The sequence below is a fragment of the Ochotona princeps genome, chromosome 6 (genome assembly GCF_030435755.1).
Source record: "Ochotona princeps isolate mOchPri1 chromosome 6, mOchPri1.hap1, whole genome shotgun sequence".
Taxonomy (NCBI): Eukaryota; Metazoa; Chordata; class Mammalia; order Lagomorpha; family Ochotonidae; genus Ochotona; species Ochotona princeps.
In genome coordinates, this window is record NC_080837.1 from 66,928,513 (window position 1) to 66,949,204 (window position 20,692).

General features: G+C 40.8%; 1 protein-coding gene across 1 annotated transcript in view; it reads right to left on the reverse strand.

Annotated features, from left to right (window-relative positions):
* The window catches only part of POLE2 (DNA polymerase epsilon 2, accessory subunit), a 28,766-nt gene that overhangs the window by 407 nt on the left and 7,667 nt on the right, over window positions 1-20,692 (reverse strand). The window contains exons 3-18 of the mRNA XM_058666389.1: window positions 20,382-20,457; window positions 17,494-17,571; window positions 17,208-17,301; window positions 14,452-14,526; window positions 12,436-12,519; window positions 11,790-11,846; window positions 11,297-11,345; window positions 8,993-9,065; window positions 7,199-7,371; window positions 5,236-5,325; window positions 5,024-5,078; window positions 4,214-4,273; window positions 4,045-4,122; window positions 2,687-2,795; window positions 2,034-2,210; window positions 1,086-1,153 (exon numbers count right to left, since the gene is read on the reverse strand). Of these exons, the coding sequence (XP_058522372.1) occupies window positions 1,086-1,153; window positions 2,034-2,210; window positions 2,687-2,795; window positions 4,045-4,122; window positions 4,214-4,273; window positions 5,024-5,078; window positions 5,236-5,325; window positions 7,199-7,371; window positions 8,993-9,065; window positions 11,297-11,345; window positions 11,790-11,846; window positions 12,436-12,519; window positions 14,452-14,526; window positions 17,208-17,301; window positions 17,494-17,571; window positions 20,382-20,457 (1,396 nt within the window). The remainder of the gene's footprint in view (window positions 1-1,085; window positions 1,154-2,033; window positions 2,211-2,686; window positions 2,796-4,044; window positions 4,123-4,213; window positions 4,274-5,023; window positions 5,079-5,235; window positions 5,326-7,198; window positions 7,372-8,992; window positions 9,066-11,296; window positions 11,346-11,789; window positions 11,847-12,435; window positions 12,520-14,451; window positions 14,527-17,207; window positions 17,302-17,493; window positions 17,572-20,381; window positions 20,458-20,692) is intronic.

Sequence of the window (20,692 nt, forward strand, 5' to 3'; positions counted from 1 at the left end):
CCCAAGTGAGCCGCAACGGGCAAATGCGTGCCAATCCGAAGCCGGGAACCTGGAACCTCTTCCAGGTCTCCCACGCGGGTGCAGGGTCCCAAGGCTTTGGGCCGTCCTGGACTGCTTTCCCAGGCCACAAGCAGGGAGCTGGATGGGAAGTGGAGCTGCTGGGATTAGAACCGGCGCCCTATGGGATCCCGGCGTGTTCAAGGTGAGGACTTTAGCCGCTAGGCCACGCCACCGGGCCCGGACTTAGGCTTTTAAACCACATACAGAAGGGCCCGGTGTAGTAGCCTAGCCCAGTGGCTTAAGTCCTTGCCCTGCATGTACTGGGATCCTATATGGGTGCCTGTTTTAATCCCAGCGGCCCCACTTCCCATCCAGCTCCCTGCTTGTGGCCTGGGAAAGCAGCAGAGGATAGCCCAAGGCCTTGGGATCCTGCACCTGCATGGAAGACCCGGAAGAGGCTCCAGGCTCCTGGCTTCACGCTGGCACAGCCCTGGGTGTTGTGGCCACTTGGGGAGTGAATCATCAGAAGATTTTCCTCTCTGTCTCTCCTCTCTGTATATCTGACTTTAAATATTTACATATTATTTAAAATATATAAATATATACACATACAAAAAAATAAACCACATATACAGAAAAATAGCATGATGCATACTATACCTTTTTTCAGTTAGCAAGTACATTATTACAATTGCATTAATTCCTTCCTTTATAGCTTGGCAATTTAGATAGAAAAGTTCTGAGGAAGCATACACAAATATGTATGTATATATAAACTCCCCAGGAAAGGCAGCTCATGGTGGAGCTGTCAGTTGAGATCCCATATGCCCTGTCACAGGGCCTAGCTTTTGAGTTCAGCTGTGCTCCTGACTCCAGCTTCCAGCTCGCGTGCACCCTGGGAGGCAGCTGTCTGGACCTTGGCCACTCAAGGCTGACCTGGGCAGTGTTCCTGCAGCTACAAATGATTCTGATAATTCTAGAATTCCTCATGGGTCACTCACTGCAGGCAACATTTAAAATTTATCTCGGCACATCTAGGAAATGTGCGATGTTTAGCCCCTTACTCATACTGTGGACACACTTACCTGTCTTCTGCTGTTTTACTGGAAGGGTAAAAAACTTTGAATGAAAATCCACTTCTTGGAAAAGATCCCTGTGGAGAAAAAATGCCTAAGAGAATATTCAATTTTTATTTAAAAAATCCCTATATTTTAAATCTGACACCTTGACCATGAATCAAAAATAGTTACAAAATATGACTGAAATAACATGACAGATTTTAGCATGATCTTAATGCACAGAGACTTTTCCTATAAAAACACCTCCACTGAGAGCAAGTCTTTAAAGTTGACCTGATAGTCTAATGCTATATAGGATTGGGAGTGGATGTACTTAGAACAAGACATAAACAGTACATAAGTAAGTACAGCCCAGATATAATGAATATTATTGTAAAAGTATATGAATAATCTATGTTCATACATGCACACGTATAAATCAGGAAATATATGTCAAAGTATAAATAAAACATTTAGATGTATAATGGAGGTTAAGAATAATCTTACCATGTTTAAGTTCTAAAATCTAACTTTTTGTATGTTCTTGATTAATCAGTGACTTTAAACCTCTTTGCAAACTTAAGAAATAAAATTCTAAAAGTCTGTTTTATTCATAACAAGAAACAAAAACAGTACTATGTAATGCCAAATATTCATGCAAGATACTTAAATATGTTCAAAAGCCTGTCTTGCCCCTTCCTCAATGGAAATACAGGTTTACACTTTCAGTGTGCCCCCAAAGCAACTAAGCAGGAATCCCACAAGTTTGTCTGTTATGAGAAAAAAGTGACTGAACACATAGACCTTCCACATCTCTGCACCCAACCCAATGCCTCCCCACAGTAGACACTCACTAACCTAAGTAACAAGAAGGGTTTATATTTATATACATATGTATGGCCTGAGGGCTTTGCATCGATGTGGGAGACCTGGAAGAAGCAAATGATGACTATACCAGGCTTGGCACACTCTTACAGGGTTTATGCAGAGGCATCCAGTGTTGGTCACAGTGAAAGGATCGTATTTGTCTGCAATGACGAGTAGATCAGGCACAGGGTACACTCTCAGGGTGTAATCATAGGCCCAGTACACTGGGCTGACGTAAAGAGGTAGAGGAGTCAGATGTCCCTGGGATAACACAGTCTTTACAAACTGCAAGGGAACATTAAAAAAAAAAAAAAAACTAACTTCAGATACTTTGTAAAAATGAAAATACTGAAACATGAAATTCAATTAAATATTCATTTCCAAAGGGACATAGAAAATTTGAAACAGTTGGAAAAGTTTTGAACTGAACAGCTTTGGGATATGTTATGAAAGTGTTTACACAAAGATGAGCCAGAGATTACAAATTTCTTGCACCAAAAATAAGCTTCTCTTTGAATTCAGTTTTTCCGCAAACTTTTTAAACTACCTTTCTGTGTCAGGGAACGCTGGCACTGTAGGATACAACAGTGCACATCCATGTAGTAAACATGATAAATATAAGCATCTTATTAAACAATCATATTTTGAGGTACAACTTAAGGGTTTTATTAAAATTTCCAAAGACATTTCTTTCTCTGTTCTGCCTGAGAAATGCTGACATGGTCACAGCAATGTGTTCAGATGAGACAGGTGTGACTTACATGACTGGGGATGTCCAGATTGCTGCTAGGAAAACGGACACAATTCCTGCACATCTTATTCACCAAGTCTTCACGAAAGACAATGATTTCCTGTGTACAATACTGAATTCTGAAATGAAAACAGTGGTCAAATCTTGACTTCCTGAGAAATAAGAAATCATTTCAAAATCAAATGTCACACAACAGAGAGCCATCACTTCTTGTTGCTCTTTATTACAGCAAAAGTTGCACCTGCGTCTGCCCATCTAGTCATTCAGCAGTTACTGAACTTGATGTGCTCTGTTCAGGGCATGAACGGACAATGAAAACCTTGGCCCCTCAAGCAATTTACATTCTAATCAGGGCAGCAGAAAAAGTAAACCAAAAACATGCTAGTACATGGTATAATGCAAAAAGGATGAAGTCAGACTAAGGGGGATGACATGTAGGCAGAGAGGGCACCAGGCTGAGCATAGAGGCAGGGCTTGCACTGAAGAGTGATGTGGTGCAGGCTTGTTGGGTGAGTGTCTCCACACGCAGGGACCGCCAGGGCAGAAGCAGCACTGGGCAGGTGAGGAAATCAGAGGGGACAGCCTGGGCCACCACTGCAAGGGATGCATCATTACTGAAGCTCCAGAAGGACCCCACCTTTCAGCACTGGGAAAGAGGACACATTCTGCTTGCCTCCCTCGGCCAGGACGTTGAGGGAAGAGTGACAGTTAAGAGACTGGGTGGGAGGCCATTACAGTAACCTGTAATAGGTGGAGAGAAGTGGTCCGATTCTGTGAATATTCTGAAGTATTAACGACTTGCTGAAACACTGCATTTGTGAAGAGTATCTAAAATATTTGATCTGAGCAACTAGAACATCAAAGGTGCCATGAATAACATGGGGAAGGCTAGTCAGTATGGTGGTGGCAGGGGAGCAAGATTAGAAGTTCATGGTCAAGGTGTCTACTAGACACTCCAGAGGAGCTGATTGTGCAGCGAGACACAGGAGATTAAGAAAGACGTGAGCTAGGGATAAAAGTGGATAGTTGCCAATACATACAGCCATGGGACAGGATAACGTCACTGAAGGAATGAATGCAGACAGCAAACAGAAATGAACCAAAGACTGATAACGCAGACAGCACAAACAGTACATTTGTAATCTTTTCACACTTTCTTAAGGAATATATAATATCTATTTTTAATTCACCCAGCAATCAAAAGCAATTCAAGCATCAAAATCCTGATGAATGTGTTAGTTAAATATAATAAAACAGTCCAGTTTTGGGAAGACCAAAATTAAAAAATGAATTTTCTTTTGGGAGTTTAGAAATGAGTTGGTTTTACATGACAAGGAAAAGAGTTTACAACAAATTGTTCATATTTACCTGCAAGGATTAGTAGTAAAAACTGAAAATGGTACCCTCTGTCTGAACTCATTAGTGATGCTTTCAGCAAGTGGTGGCCTATGAATGAAAGCAAGTTATTTGATACAGAACATATTTTTACAATTTTACAAAATGTTCTTAACTAGTGCAAAAATCTGAGAAAACCTACCTTGGTAAGATGGAACCAAATCCAGGGTCCTCTGGACCAGGTACAAACACAAAACGACTACTGCAGCAAAAATCAACACAATCGATTAGGAAAAGAAACACTATCCAGTGGTCCAGAAACAACAGACTATCTTCAACAGAATCATGATTTTTTTTTTTAAATCATGAGTTTTAAAAAACTCCTGTGGCAGGCATTTGGTCTTGCAGTTCTATTACTTGGAACACCTGGACACCATCTTGGAATGCCTGGGTTTGAGTCCCACCTCTGCACTCAACCCCAGCTTCCTGCTAATGGGCAGATTGGGAAGCAGCAGGTGATGGCTCAAGGGGCCTCTACCATCCACATGGAACATCAGGATACTGCAGGCATTTGGGGCACAAACCAGGGGAATGGAGTTAATTCTCAAATAAATAAATGAATAATGAAACCAAAAAAGCTCACAACTAAATGAAGTAAAAATGTTTCCAGATGAACACAGCCTAACAATGGGATGAAAGAAATGTCCTATATCTGTTCTGTTCAATTACCAGGCATGTGAAGAACAGCTAGCATAGCTAATGAGTTGAATTTGAGTTTTATTTAACCTCAAACATGAAGAGACATGTGGCTAGTGACTCATGTTCGAAGGTCCAGACACTTATGTCACAAAAAAAAACACCTAAAAATAGCACTCTCTTGTAACCATTTCATTTCTCAACTTTCTTCCCTTAATTTCTTAATTAGCATAATTATAAACCTTATGATTCATTTTTGTTCTTGTTTTTAAACAAAACTATTTGGATTTAAAAATAAAGCAGTAGAGACCATTACCTTTGGTGAATATTTGGGTATTCACATATTATGTCTGCCAAAGTTTTTAGAGCATCTAAAATTTCAAAGTGATAATAAGTTTAGTTTTAATAAAATACACATAAAAAGTCAAATTATATTTGATTAAATACAACCCACATCTTTTGAATGATATCAAAATATTATGGACAATTTTTTATCATTTATATAAGTATGAAATGGATTCTCAATACCTTTTAAAGCTTGAACTTGATTTTTTCCATATGGTGCAGATGAAAAATTACCACACAGAATAAAACAGGTTGGAGGTGCTGGTGAATAACCTAAAAAATAAAAGAATAAATACATATCATTCTTGCCATATGGAAATCAACATAAAACCTTGTAATCATATATTTTTAATAATATAAATCTTTTTGTTGTTGTTAGATTTTTAAAATTTATTTTCACTGGAAAGTCAGATACACAAAGAGGAGAGATAGGGCCCTGCGCGATGGCCTAGCAGCTAAAGTCCTCACCTTGAACACACCAGTATCCCATATGGGCACCAGTTCTAATCCCGGCAGCTCCACTTCCCATCCAGCTCCCTGCATGCCATAGAGGACGGCTCAAAGCCTGCACCCGTGTGGGAGACTGGGAGGAAGTTTCTGGCTCCTGACTTCGGATCAGCCGTTGTGGTCACTTGGGGAGTGAATCATCAGATGGAAGATCTTCCTGTCTCTCCTCCTCTCTGTATATCTGACTTTGCAATAAAACTAAATCTTTAAAAAAACAAAAAAAGAGGAGAGAGAGGAAGATCTTATGTCCGATGATTCATTCCCCAAGTGGTTGCAACGGTTGGAGCTGTGCCAGTCTGAAGCCAGGAGCCTGGAGCCTCTTCAGGTCTCCCATGCAGGTCCAAGGTCCCAAGGTTTTGGGCTGTCCTCGACTGCTTTCCCAGGCCACAAGCAGGGAGCTGGATGGGAAGTGGAGCTGCCAGGACATGAACCAGTGCCCACATGGGATCCTGGCCAATGCAAGGCGAGGACTTCAGCCACTAGGTTACTGCACTGGGCCTGTAGATTCTTTTAATAACGTATTTGAACATTATTGAAAATAGAGCCCTTCATTAATTTATTTAATCTTCAAAGTATCTTTATACACTTTAAGTAACCAACATAATCCTATTGGATTCCAAAGCCCGAGTTCTTATCTCCTCTCTTGTTCTAAATTAAGGATTAATTTTTATTTATCATGAACACACACGCATTTTTACAAAATTAGTTTCTCAAATGGAAAAAGTTAAGTCTTTTGTTTTTAAAACACTTTGTATTTATTTTACTTGAAAGAATTAGAAAAGGATAAAAAGAGAGGTCTTCTATTTGCTGATTCACTCCCCAATGGTACGAACTGCCAGAGCTGGGCTGCTCCAAACTGAACGCTAAGAGCATCTTTCAGGTTTCCCATGTGGAGGTGGAGGGCCCTGGGCCATCCTGTGTTGCTTTCCCAAGCCACAAGCAGAGAGCTAGATCAGAAGGGGAGCAGCTGGGACCCAAACCAGTACCCATATGTGATGCTAGTGCCACAAGCACCATCCCCCAAATCCCTGCCACCCAAGTGGGACACAAGATGGAATTCCAGGCTCCTGGCTTTGGCCAAAACCTGCAGATGGAAAGTAGATCTCTCTCTCTTTGTAACTCAGCATTTCAAATAAATAAGTCTTTCAAAAAAAAGAGAGAGAAATCTTGTTTAAAACCTCTCATTTATGATTAAAATTTTTTTAAAGATTTATTTTATTTTTATTGCAAAGTCAGATATACAGAGAGGAAGAGCTTCCCTCCAATGATTCACTCCCCAAGTGAACGCAATGGCCAGAGCTGCACTGATCTGAAGCCAGCTCTTCCAGGTCACCCATGTGGTGCAGGGTCCCAAGGCTTTGGGCCGTCCTCAACTGCTTTCCCAGGCCACAGGCAGGGAGCTGGATGGGAAGTGGGGCCACCAGGATTAGAACCAGCGACCATATGGGATCCCAGCATGTTCAAGGCGAGGACTTTTAGCCACTAGGCCACCATCCCGGGCCCTCTGATTAAATTTTTTACAGAACACTCAAAAGGATCATTTTTTTAAAAGTATTTAGCTTTAAGAACTGAATCCTCATAATAGTTTTTTCTCCCCTCATAATTGTTTTAAGAGAATAGAAAAAAATGTACCACCTACCAGAGAACATTGTGTGAAGCTTTTCCAGTACTTCTACTTGGTCCAACCAAACATCAGAGATGAACACAAACATGGCATCTTTATTCTCCTCTTCTAGTTGTTTCAGTTTTGCAGAAGTCTTCACTGATGTACTAGAAGGTCCTCCAAAAAAATTGATATTTCCATAGTATGCCCTATGTGATTGTAAATTACAAAATTACTACCTTCTAGTGGATATTCTATTAAGGACATTTTTCTAATTTACAAACGTAGCTTCTCTGTATCTAATCTTTTTCAGTGACTAGTACCAGGGTACTTCTTATAGCACTTAAAAAAAAAAAAGCAAACAAAGTTATTTCAATGTTGTAAAATGAGATAGGAAGCGCTCTGAAATAGGAAATTAATATACAAGTAACAGGCTAAATGCACATCGTTTAAAACGGACTAAAGGGACCCATCCTATGGCACGCTAGGTTAAACTTTCACCTGCAATGCCAGCATCCCATAGAGGCTCCGGTTTGAGTACCAGCTGCTCCATTTTCGATCCAGCTCCCTGATAATGAGCTGGGAAAGCAGCAGAAAATGCCTGATATCTTTGGGTTCCTGCCACTCATAGGAAACCCGGAAGTAGTTCTTGGCTCCTGGCCTGGCCCAGCTCCAGTCACTGCAACCATCTGAAGAGTGAACCCAGTGGATGGAAGATCTCTCTCACTCTTTCTCCTCTCTGTAATTCTGACTAAAGCAAACATAAAAAGTACCGGTAAAATATTTGTTGTTGGGCCCATTGACAATCATCAGATTACAAACTTCCTACTTTTATTTTGAAGGTATTGTAAGACACATGTAATTTATAATCCTAACTGGAAAATTTATAATCCTAGTGGGAAAAAGTATTGAGTACAATTATTACCTTAATGTTCTTATGACAGCTCATTTCTGTCTTGGTCCTTTAAGCACACACTTAACAACTTAATTTTTAACATTACATATTTGAATGGAAAACATTTGAAACATTTATTTTTGGGCCTGGTGCGATGGCTCAGTGGCTAAATCCTCATCTTGCATGCACCTGGATCCTATAGGGGAGCTGGTTCGTGTCCCAGCTGCACCACTTCCAGCTCCCTGCTTGTGGCCTGGGGAAGCAGTAGCGGATAGCTCAAGGCATTGGGACCCTGCACCCGCGTGGAAGACTCAGAAAAAGTACCTCACCACTTTTATTGGAGAGGCAGATTTACAGAGAGAAGGCGAGACAGAGAGAAAGATTTCCATCCGCTGGTTCACTCCCCAAGTGGTCACAACAACCAGAGCTGAGCCGATATGGAGCCCCAGCTAGATCAACACCATCATCAGTCCCTGCCTACCTACTTCCCATGACACAGAACTCTCCTGACTCACAGGCCCTCTGGAATAGCTCTGCAGAGGTGCATCTCTCCATGATAAAGTAAGGAGCTGTAAGCTGCCTCTTAAACTTTGATTCCTTAGCAAAATATCAGATAGATTTGTATTAATATGGGAATTACATTCTTGCAAATATTTTTCTCTCTCTTATCTTATGTGAGCTTCTTATTTACCCTGTACATAAGCAAGGCAGAGAGACAGGAAATCTTCCCCTTTTAAAGACAAAGTATAAAGGTAGTATTATAATTAACGTTAGGCCAATTCACTTAGAAAAGCCACTCAGCTAACTTACTTTCCATTGCTAGTTCCATTGTGACACAAAGTCTAAGACCTTGTAACAAGTGAGATACGATATACTGTTATACTCACTACCTTCAGCACTACAGAACTACAGAAATTCAAGCAAACATTTTATACCTGGTGGTACTAGAGGGCTCAATGGGTGGAAACCCAAAGGCATTGACATGAAATACTTGATCTTCAAACCAACCTGAAAAAAAGAGAGGTAAGAAATTATTTTCATTGGTCTAATTCTCTTGTTTGAAAGAAAGACAAGTTACACAAAGAAAAAAACGCTGGGCTAGTCTCTTGTGTTAAGAACTAACTACAGGGCCTGGCACAGTAGCCTAGCAGCTAAAGTCTTTGTCTTGCATGCGCCAGGATCCCATATGGACGCCGATTCTAAACACGGCAGCCCCACTTCCCATCCAGCTCCCTGCTTGTGACCTGGGAAAAAAGTCTACGATGGCCCAAAGCATTGGAACCCTGCACCTGCATGGGAGACCCAGAGGAAGCTACTGGCTCCTGGCTTCAGATCAGCTCAGCTCCAGCCATTGTGGCCACATGGGAAGTGAATCAACAGACAGAGATCTTCCTCTGTATCTCTCCTCTCTGTATATCTCACTTTCCAATGAAAAAAATAAATCTTTAAAAAATGAGAAAAAAACTAAGTATGGTAGTTGCTAATTCACAGAGCTGCATACCAGTTTCAGACCTACCAGAAGTCTCAGTTATAGTTTTTTTTAAAGATTTATTTTTATTGCAGTCAGATATACAGAGAGGGGGAGAGACAGAGAGGAAGATCTTCCGTCTGATGATTCACTCCCCAAGTGGCCACAGCAGCTGGAGCTGAGTAATTCTGAAGCAGGAGCCAGGAACTTCCTCCAGGTCTCCCACACGGGTGCAAGGGCCCAAGGCTTTGGGCCGTCCTTGACTGCTTTCCCAGGCCACAAGCAGGGAGCTGGATGGGAAGTGGAGCTGCCAGGATTAGAACCCGTACCCATATGGGATCCCTGCGTGTTCAAGGTGAGGACTTTAGCTGCGAGGCCATCACACAGGGCCCTAGTCTCAATTCTATAAATAAAAGTTCATTAAACAGGAGTGGCCATTTGGCAAGGTGATTAAGATATCACTTGGTACACCCACCGCCCATGCTGGAGTGCCTGGGCTGAAGTCAGAGTACTGCCGGTGATTGCTGGTGCCTGCTATGTGCATCTGGAGAGGCACCAGATGATGGCTCAAGCAAATGGGTTCCGGCTACTTAAGGAGAGACCTAGCTTCAGTTTCTAGCTCCTGGCTTTAGTCTGGCCTAATTCTAGCTGTCATAGGCAGCTAACAACTGTACCAACCAATGGGGGGAGTGTGTGTGTGTGTGTGTGTCTTTCAAGTAAAAATGACAATTTGTAAAAGTTCACTAATAGAAATGAACTCAAAAGTAAAACTTCCACTTCTTAATTTCACCTGTTGGAGTAGAGATTAGATGCATAGATTCAGAATTTTTTTTATAATGTTGATTTTTGTCCCCCTCTTTTCTAAATTAGATTATAATTTACCCTTAATTTTTCCTATAATAATATTTCTTTTTTTTTTTTTTTAGATTTAAAGAAAAGGAGACAGAGAAAGATCTTCCACCTGCTGGTTCACTCCCTAAGTAGCTGCAACAGCCAGAGGTGAGCCGATTTGAAGACAGGAGCCAGGAGCTTTATCTAGGTCTCCCACATGGGTGCAGGGTCTCAAGGCTTTTGGCCATCCTTGACTGCTTTGCCAGGCCACAAGCAGGGAGCTGGATGGGAAGCGGAGCCACCAGGACATGAACTAGTGCCCATATATTGGATCCCAGTGCACTTCTCTTTTATTATTATTATTATTATTATTATCATTTTATGATATAGTTCCATAAACCCTGGAATTTCCCTTATCCCCTCTCCAAAACCCCTCCCCACCAACTGAGTTCTCCTGTATTATTACTATAGTATAGTTCTTCATAAACTGTCACATGTCCATCATTGCGGGCATGGACAACGGCAGAGTCCAGCATCTGATTGTCAAGATATAGTTAACAATTTCACTGGGAGTCCATTCTTTGATCTGGAGGTAGAGATGCATACTGCATTGTATTCTTCACAAGACAAAGACTATAGCCACTAGGCTACCATGCTTGACCCCACCCTTAATTTAAAAGGTTCAATTCAGTGGCTTTTATAATATCTACAAGTTGTTTAGTTGTCACCACTACTTTGGAATATTCTGATCACCCCATACAGTGTTAGCCTTTTAGAACATAAGAATTGTGTCAGATGGTCTTAGATGGTCATATAATCAATGGTCTAAAGATGATCTTATAATCAATGCCCTTAGAATTAATTGGATTAACTTACTTTACACAATACAGAAATGGTTTTTACTGTACATGAAGGAGGACAGGAAGAGTAACTTACTTACCTTCTGCTAAGACAAAGCATGTCTCTGTGTAGAGACCACTGTGGAACTGGTGCACAGCAGCTGAGGAAAATAATTACCTAGTTTTCAGCAGTAAGACAGTCAGCAAGACTTCTGAGCCTGTCAGGATTTCTAAATAACAAGGTCGAAGACTTCTCACTGGAAACTGTGAACAGACCAACCTTAGGCCATGCTTTTAACAATGTTGAGAATCAATGTTCCTATGATTCATTTAAGTTGTAGCCTGGTTAACGGTTTGGAACACTGTTAACACATTAAAGACAGTACACAGTAGAAACACACATACACGTTCTCCAGTAAAGGGAAATTAATGCTGTTGTGTCCTTGCGTAGGATAATGTCTGTACCTCCCTACAGCTACCACTAAAGACAAGTTGTACTAGAAACCCAAACAGGTAAATTTGAGAATGATACATAATCATTTTCCCTAATTCATGTGATATAGGCCTTAAAACATGAATAAAAGTAAAGGATATAGCCTTAGTAAGATCTAGTTGTACTGTTCCAGTAGGATCTTCTAGAAAAAATTTTCCCTAGGAAAAAATGTTTAAAAGAAATGCGTTCACATTTACATAAAAATAAGTACCATCACAAAATAATTGAAATTCTGACAAGTTTAACAATAGAATATAGATTGTTCACTTCAGCAGCATATATACTAAAATTGGAACAAAAGAATATAGAACAGATTTGAAAACATCAGCTATTCCTATTTATGGCTTTCCCATGTACTAATAAATCTAGTCATCTCAGGTTGTCATTTAAAAGTGAGATTTATCCTTTACATAAATTTTTTGAAAAACAAATGAATAAAAACGTGGGCCTCGGCCTCCTCACAGGAATCCTGGCAGGGATGGCTCAGACTGAGGACAGGCAAGGACACTCCTGTCCTTCTGTCTATGGGAGCCAGCAGTGTCACCAAGGCAGGCGGGGGCCTACTGCTTTGTTTCTTCAGAAACCCCACAGGTACACTGTTGTCAGGTACCTGGACAGACCCTACTTCCTGATGACCACCCGGGAGATCTGACAAACAGAAGGGTTACGTGGTGACCGGGGTGAGTTTTCAGAGAGGGGAACACTCTGGTGCAGATCTGTCACCAAGAGCGAGGCCTGTTCACTTACCTCTTTTAACTGTGTTATCATTCCAAGAACAATCACCTCTCCGATCTTGGAGGTACTACCCAATAAGGTTTCTATTGTTTTAAGCTAAAATAAAACAAAACAAAGTCTTAAAGATTGAAAATATAGTCTTTCAAGAAACTAACTTTCTTGTAGGTAACAAATTTTAGTCATATAGTAAAAAATGAAGTTTTAATTTTTTATCAAAAAAAGCAAAAATATCAAATGGACTCATACAACAGGCTTGAAGAATTATGCATAAAGAAATTTTGTTATCTCAGGTATTCAACAATGACTGAAATTTCACATGCTATCTTTCTGAACAATGATAATTATTTTTTGGAGCAAGAAAAGTATCAGTTTTATTTTATTACTACTTCTTCAAAATTAATGGGTTATTTTAAGTTATACCCTTCATTTCCTTGGTATTTAGAGTTGTTATACTCTTCATTTCCTTGGTATTTAGAGTTGTTTCCATGATTATTTATATTCCCATTACATTCTTAACAGGAAGATAAAAGTAGTAATTTTTAGTAAAAAAAAAAATCTTTCCAATTTTTTTAAACAATCCTAATTATATGTAGACATATGCATTTATAAACACACCTGTAGTTTCTATTTGCAAATATAACATCACAGTATTTATATTATCCTACAATTTTTTATTTTATTTTTTAAAATTTTTTATTTTATTATTATTTTTTTAAATCATACTATTTACTTGATACATACAGACAGGCATATGAAGGATTTGAAAGAGTTAATAGATAATGCATATTACTAAAAATTGAAAAAAAAAAAAAAGCCATGTATGAATTTCACTTTTTTTACCAAGATAAACTCATCTCATTTTTCACACATTTTGAAATATCTTCATATATAAAACATAGATAGGTGGCCTGTGCTATGGAAATAAAAGTAATAGAATGTGATTTACACTCAGAAGTTAAAAACGAGATTGTCAAACATACAAATGTTTTCTCTTTACAATGCCCTCTCCCAATGTAGTTATGACCACTATCTAGTACCATTATTATCTAGTTTCATTCAGACTGTTTATCATTGTGAAACTGGAGCTCATATGATAGAGAATGAAATCAACATTAGCCCCTTCAAAATCTGTATTGAGGGACAGGTCTTTGGCCTCGTCGTGACACCACGAGGACTCTGGCACAGAGCACCTGTGTGGGACTTCCAGCTCTGGCTGCTGAGTCCAGTATCCTGGAAGTTCAAGTACTTTCCCAGATGGGAAACCCAGAATGAGCTCCAGGCTGTTGTGGGCATTAAGAGAGTGGGCCAGCAGATGGAAGACTGACCTTGTGGACATGATGAAACCTAGGCAGAAGTAGCTAAGGACTGTTTCCCACAAGTCCCCTACATGCTGGAGAAGGGAATACAGCCACAGACCAACTGACAGTGGCCAAGCAGCTTGCTGCAAGAAAAGTGACAGTGCTTTCTGCTTTCCAAAGGATAAAAATGTGTAGAACACACACTTTTTGCTTTTATCAACAGAAGACATCTTCCCTCTGTTCTCCGTTCATCAGCTCTCAACCGCCTTGCCCAGCCTGTGTGTTCTCTCATTCATTCACGAATGATGTTTCCTTAGAAACTTAAGTAGTTTTCAGGCCAGTGGACACAGCACATTTTCGTTGAACAACAACATGATGATCATGTGAGGGATGGACAAAGATTTGGAGATGAATGAGGTCAAGAAGGTTATGTTTATAGTTGTTCAGAAATCCCATCAAGTACCAAGAAAATGGACTTGGAGGTCTAGAAATCTGTTCTGGAGGTCAGAAAGCAACGGGGCTGCCATGGACTCAGGGCCTGCCCCAGAGAGGAGGCAGTAGCTCCAATCTGAGATGGAGCACAAGGCATGAACTTTATCAAGTTAGCTGAGGAAACAGCTACCAGTAGTTTGTGCTCCTTTAAAATTCAGTGATTTAAAATTGAGCAATAAATATTAAACATATTGCTTATACCACCCCCATCCCCTAATAACAAGGATAACATTCCAACCTGGAATTTGCTTCCGCTCTCATCGGGCTGAGAACCTATCACCGGAGGAGTAAATAATTCATGCCTATGAGTCCGCTATAAAAAAATGAAAGGTTCACACAAATCACTAAAGCAGACATGTAAAACTAAGATGTATTAAAAAGGTATACTGATGCAACACTGTCCTTAAATTAATGTTAATATTATATGTAATCAACCAATTTGGAAACCATATATGCCTAAATAATGAACACATAGAAATGCAATTTTAAAATTTCACTTATTTATTTGAGAGATAGGTACAGAGAGAGACCCAAATACCCAGGACAACAGAGACTGAGCCAAGGGCAAAGCTGTGAGTAAGGAACATAATCCCAGTCTCCCACGTGGGTGGCAAGTACCCCATCAATTGAGCTATCAGCAGTGCCTACCATGATCTTCATTGGCCTAAGACAGAGCTAGGAGCTGAATCCAGGCGCTCTGATGTGGGATATGCCTATTCTATCAGGCATCTTAACTGCTAAGCCAAATGTTTCCAAAGTAAAAAATGCATACTTTTTTGAGAGTGCTGTTTCAAAAGGGGTGAAGATGCTTGCAGCCCACATCTGAACCAGGCACTGATTCAAGTTCCAGTTGCTGCATTTCCGGTTTAGCTCCCAGCTAATGTCCCTGGGAAAGTAGTGGAAGATGCCCAAGTGCTTGAGCCCCTGCAATCATGTGAAGATCCAGATGAAACTCCTGGCTCCTACCTTTGGCTTGGTCCAGCCCCCGCTGTTGTGATCGCTTGGGGGAAATGAACCAGCAGATGGAAGATCTCTATCTCCTTTCTCTAACAATGTAACTCTTTCAAATCAATAAATTAAAATATTTTTTTAAAAATAAACTAGAATAATTATAAAATCAGATCTATTTTTAGGAAGTTAATTGAAGTGAAAATCAGAGGACTGAAATTCAATGCTTTTCTGTCACAGATGAGAAAAATGAGGCTCAGTAGTATCAAGCGACATACCCAAGATAATACAGCAGAGTTTAAAGCACTTTTTCAAAACCAGATTAAAAAAACCTAGCATCCCTCTAGAAAAAGCACCATGGCACATGTGGCAGGAAAAATAATAGGTGTAAGGGGAGAAGACCTCCTGAATGCAAGGCAGGACTACTTGGCAAATGGCCCAGAAGCCACGCTCCTCAGTGGTTTCGGCTGCAGGGGCTGGGCTGGTGCAGTGGAAGGGTGCCACCTGAGACACTGCATCCCATATCATTGTACGGCTCTCCTGATTCCAGTTCCCCACTACTGCATAATGTACGCAGGCAGGTAACGGCTCAAGTAATTTGGGTTCCTGCCACCCTCATGAAAGACCTGGATGGAGTTCCTGGTTCCTGGATTTGGCCTGGTGTGGCACGAATCTGTGAAGTGAACAAGTGGATATAAGATCTCTCTCTTTTCCTCTCCAGCTCCTTAAAAAAAATACTTAAAATAGAAACTCCATTTAACTGGAAATCAAGAAAGGCTTAGGAAGGAAGAAGAACTTGAGAAGGACCAACCAAAACCAGGATGGTAACAACAGCAGAGGTAGAGGAAGAGTGATCAACAGAACAGGCACAGAGGCGAACAAAGAGAAACAGTTACTCCACATTTCAGTTTCAACTTCTACAACATGTGAGTAGAAACAAAGAAGGTTAGGTCAAGATCCCTGAGATTTCTCTTAACTTTTTTTTTAAAGATTTATTTATTTTATTACAAAGTCAGATATACAGAGAGGAGGAGAGACAGAGAGGAAGATCTTCCGTCCGATGATTCACTCCCCAAGTGAGCACAACGGCTGGTGCTGTGCCAATCCAAAGCCAGGAGCCAGGAATCTCTTCCGGGTCTCCCACGCGGGTGCAGGATCCCAAGGCTTTGGGCCGTCCTCTACTGCTTTCCAAGGCCACAAGCAGGGAGCTGGATGGGAAGTGGAGCTGCTGGGATTAGAACTGGCGCCCATATGGGATCCTGGGGCGTTCAAGGCGAGGACTTTAGCCACTAGGCCACGGCCTTGGGCCCTCTCTTAACTTTTAAAAGAAGCCTGTCTCTCTCTATATATATATATATGTGTGTGTGTGTGTGTGTGTGTGTGTGTGTATATATGCACACACACATATACATCTTTTTTTTTTTAACTGAAAAGGCAGATATACAGAGAGAAGGAGAGAAAGATCTTCCATCCGCTAGTTCACTCCCCAAGTGGCCACAATGGCCAGAGCTAAGCTGATCCAAAACTTGGAGCCAGGAGCCTCCTCCAGGTCTCCCACACGGATGCAACATCCCAAGACTTTGGGCTATCTTCTACTGCTTTCCCAGAGCACAGGCAGGGAGGTAGATGGGAAGTGGAGCAGCTGGGATATGAACCGGTGTCCATATGGGATCCCAACGGATATAAGGTGAGGATTTAGCCAGTAAGCTATCGTTCCAGGCTCAAATGAGTCTCTAAAAAAAATAAGATTATTAGGGGCTAGCATTTTGGCGTGGCGCATTAAATTTTTGCCTATAACACTGGCATCCCATATATCCTGTCTTTAGCTGTTCTACTTCCAATCTACTTCCCAAATGTGCCTGAGAAAGTCGGACAATCAGATGAAGCTTCTGACTCCTGGCTACAAGCTAGTTTGGAAGTGCAGCAGCCAGAACTCAAACATGGATGCCAGTATAGCAAGTGGTAGCTTAACCCACTGTGCCATAACCTGAGCCCTAATCTCTTTTTTTAACCTTAAATTTACCTCGTGTTTCCCACCCCGCTCACCTGGTGCAAAGTTATGTATCGTTCACGAAACAGCTCTGCTTTATCTCTTGCTGTTCCAAACAAATTTGGTGCAGGATGGTTGGTCATTAACAGACTAGAAAAAGAAATGCCTACATTTTTACTCTCATAGCACATAAAACTAGGACAAAAATGATACATGAAAAAATAGACATTTAAAATTAACTTTAAGTCAAAAGATGACACACTTAAAGAAAGAAAATTTACATATCCTTCTGAAAAAATTATGTATCCAAAAATCAATAAAATCAACAGGTAGTATACTTACGGGAGAAACTTTTTTCTTTCAGCATTGTACACAAAGCGTGGGATGTCAAATGCTCCTATGATATTGAAAATATGTTCTCTGCAAAACATTCCCCACAGAGACATGACATACTAAAATATAAGTGCCATTGGTGAATACAATAACTTGATTATAATTCTATGACTTTCAACATGTACATCTCACATTTCCTCAAGCCATCTGTACAATATCAGATTTCAAAAATAATACAGGGATAAAATTTTTAGCTTGCGCATTTCCTTTAAACAACAAAGCATTGCCAATATTCTGCAGAAAACAAAGTAATCAAGTTAACTTAAAACGAAGAATGCCACCTGTCAAAAAGCACATTTATGTATGAGAGTTAACATCTTAAGAAAAAAACACTCCCATTTATGTTACTTTTAAGAGCTGTAACTGAAAGTTAGGATTCACTATATATATAAGAACACTTCAAAAACTCCACAAGAAACTGAAATTGAAAAAATAAACTTATTTTGGTATAAAAAATAATTTAGTTTTTTTCATAATACATATTTTCCATGAACTTTTTAAAAACCCTCACATAGTTTCGAAGATAGAAAGCCAACAGAATCATATCAGACATTGACCATGCTGAAAAGGGCAGGGTCAATATTCACAACACTACTGCAAAAATATCCCAATTATAAACTGTTCTTGGGGTCGGTGCTGCAGCATAGCACGCAAAACCACTGCCTGCAATGTCAGCACTGGTCATTGGTTCATATCTTGGCTGCTCCACTTCCAGCTCTCTGCTAATGGCCTGGGAAAAGCAAAAGAAGATACTCTAAGTGCCAGGCCCCTGCTACCCATTCAGAAAACCTAGAAGAAGCTCCTAGCTCCTGGTTGTAACCTGGCCCAGCTCCGTTGGAGTTATATGAGGAGTGAAGCAGAGGATGGAAGATCTCTTTCTTTTGCCTTCTATCTATAACTTTTTTTTTAAGATTTATTTTATTTTTACTGGAAAGTCAAATTTTCAGAGAAGGATCTTCCATCCACTGATTCACTCCCCAAGTTGCGGCAACAGCCAGAGCTGAACTGATCCGAAGCCAGGAGCTTCTTCCGGGTCTCCCACGCGAGTCCAGGATCCCAAGGCTTGGGCTGTGCTCCACTGCTTTCCCAGGCTGCATGCACGAGCTGGATGGGAAGTAGACCAGCCAGGATACAAACTGGCACCCACATGGGATCCCAGCAGGTGCAAGGCAAGGATTTAGTTAGCCACTAGGCTATCACACCAGGCCCATATAACTGTTTCAGATAAATAAATAAAACATTTCTTTCAAAAAAATGTTCTCTAAAACTCTATGTTTTTCTCCCAAACTGAAAACAGTCCAAAAGGTTCATGCCATCCCAGTGGTCACAGTACATAGTAGCTGGCAACCAGTGGACTTGCCCAGATCCACTATTTGCCAGTGGAATGGTCTTGACAAGTAACTTTTCTTGTCTTTTCTTCATCCCTATAAATCAGAACTGTCTTGCAATACACTATAATGACTGACAACTGAGGCCACAAGTCTTTCACCGTTCAGTTCCTACAGGATCTCTGTGTTAGCTGGCTATTACATCTCAAGAGCCCGACAGACAGGGAATTTAGGGTACACGCAGGCATTGCCTGTTTAGGATAAACTTCAGGACAATGAAATCACTGCACTCCAGTTTTTTAAACAATGTGTCTGCAAGGGTAAAATTAAGAGTCTTCAATTTCTCTATTTTTGTCTATTGGGGAGGCAGAAAGACAGTGTTCCCATCCAGTGGTTCACACTCCAAATGACCTCAGCAGAACCAAGGCATGCAGCAACACAATTCAGTCTCCCTGTGTGGAAGGAGCCCGTCAACGTTAGTCATGAGCTCTGCTGCCGAGGGCCACATTCGCAAGAAGCTGGAGTTAGGATCGTGCTGGGTATGAACCCTGCATCCGCTGTGCAACACAACATCTTTACTGCTAGGTCACACGCTGCCTTTCGCGTCCATTCTTTCTAACTTTCAAGTTCTAATCATGGCAGGGAAAAGAACTGTCTGGGACAGGTGTTGACCAGGAGGTCGAGCTGCTGTTTTGATGACTGCATGTCATATTGGAGTCTCAGCTACTGTGCTTGTGATTCAATTTCCTGTTAATGTGTATCTTGGGAGGTGGCAGGGCATGGCTCAAGTACCCGAGTCCCTGCCGCCACATGGGATATGTGGGTGGAGTCCCAGACTGGATGCTTCAGCCAGCGTTGGCCCGGGCTGCTGCGGTATTGTGGGGCATCTGGAGATTGAACCACTGGATGGAAAATCCAGTGGTTTTTGTACCTCTCTATCACTCTTTCAAATAAATAAAAAGAGAAAAAGAACTATTAAACCTAAAAGTCTTTTTGCCCATTTTCCCAGATGGTTTCTTCCCAATTAAATGTTACAAATATGGAAGTACCATATCTAAAGAAAAGTGGGACACTCAAAAGATATAAAACTCGAAATATCCTACCTTATCTCCTAAAAAAAAAAATTACATCACAGTCATCAGAGGTTCCACCCTCATTTGCCATTTCCTGTGTGACAAAGCTAAGGTGCTGGACCTCTCTGGGCTCAGTGCCTTCCTAAGAATGAAAGAAAATCATATTTCCTAATACTCAAATCAGTTCATTCATGGCACACAGAATAAAAAATCACACTGGTTGGACAAGCAGCAAACATCAGTAATGGTACAAATGCTGTCATGTCAAACACAAGGAAAAAACAGTCAAGATGAATCATTTAATAATCGAGTTCCTAATGCAGGCTCAAAGAGACACAGGAATAACAACAGCCACCACTAGACAACTGCAGATGCTCATCACTAATTATTTCCCCAGGAAAGTAATTATAAATAATAACCCCACAGACACACATACATAGTTTCATCCACCGACTGACTGCACTCCAGGACGGCCGCTTCCACCACAGACCGCTCAATCATGTTGGACGACACTGAAAAGAGAAATCCAAGCCAGTTTTTACAAAGAGACACAAATTAGCTCTTTCCATAGCTCTTCTCCCAAAAATAATCTGCAAAAATGAATACTGGTTTTCCAGTTACACAGTTTTAAGGAAGAAAAAGGTGTTTAATCAGAATTTTTTTAAATTGCATCTAGAAAGCTTCAGTTTTGTTTACACACATACATTTACAGTGCCTTAACACACGGTCAGGGCTGGTGGAGTGTAG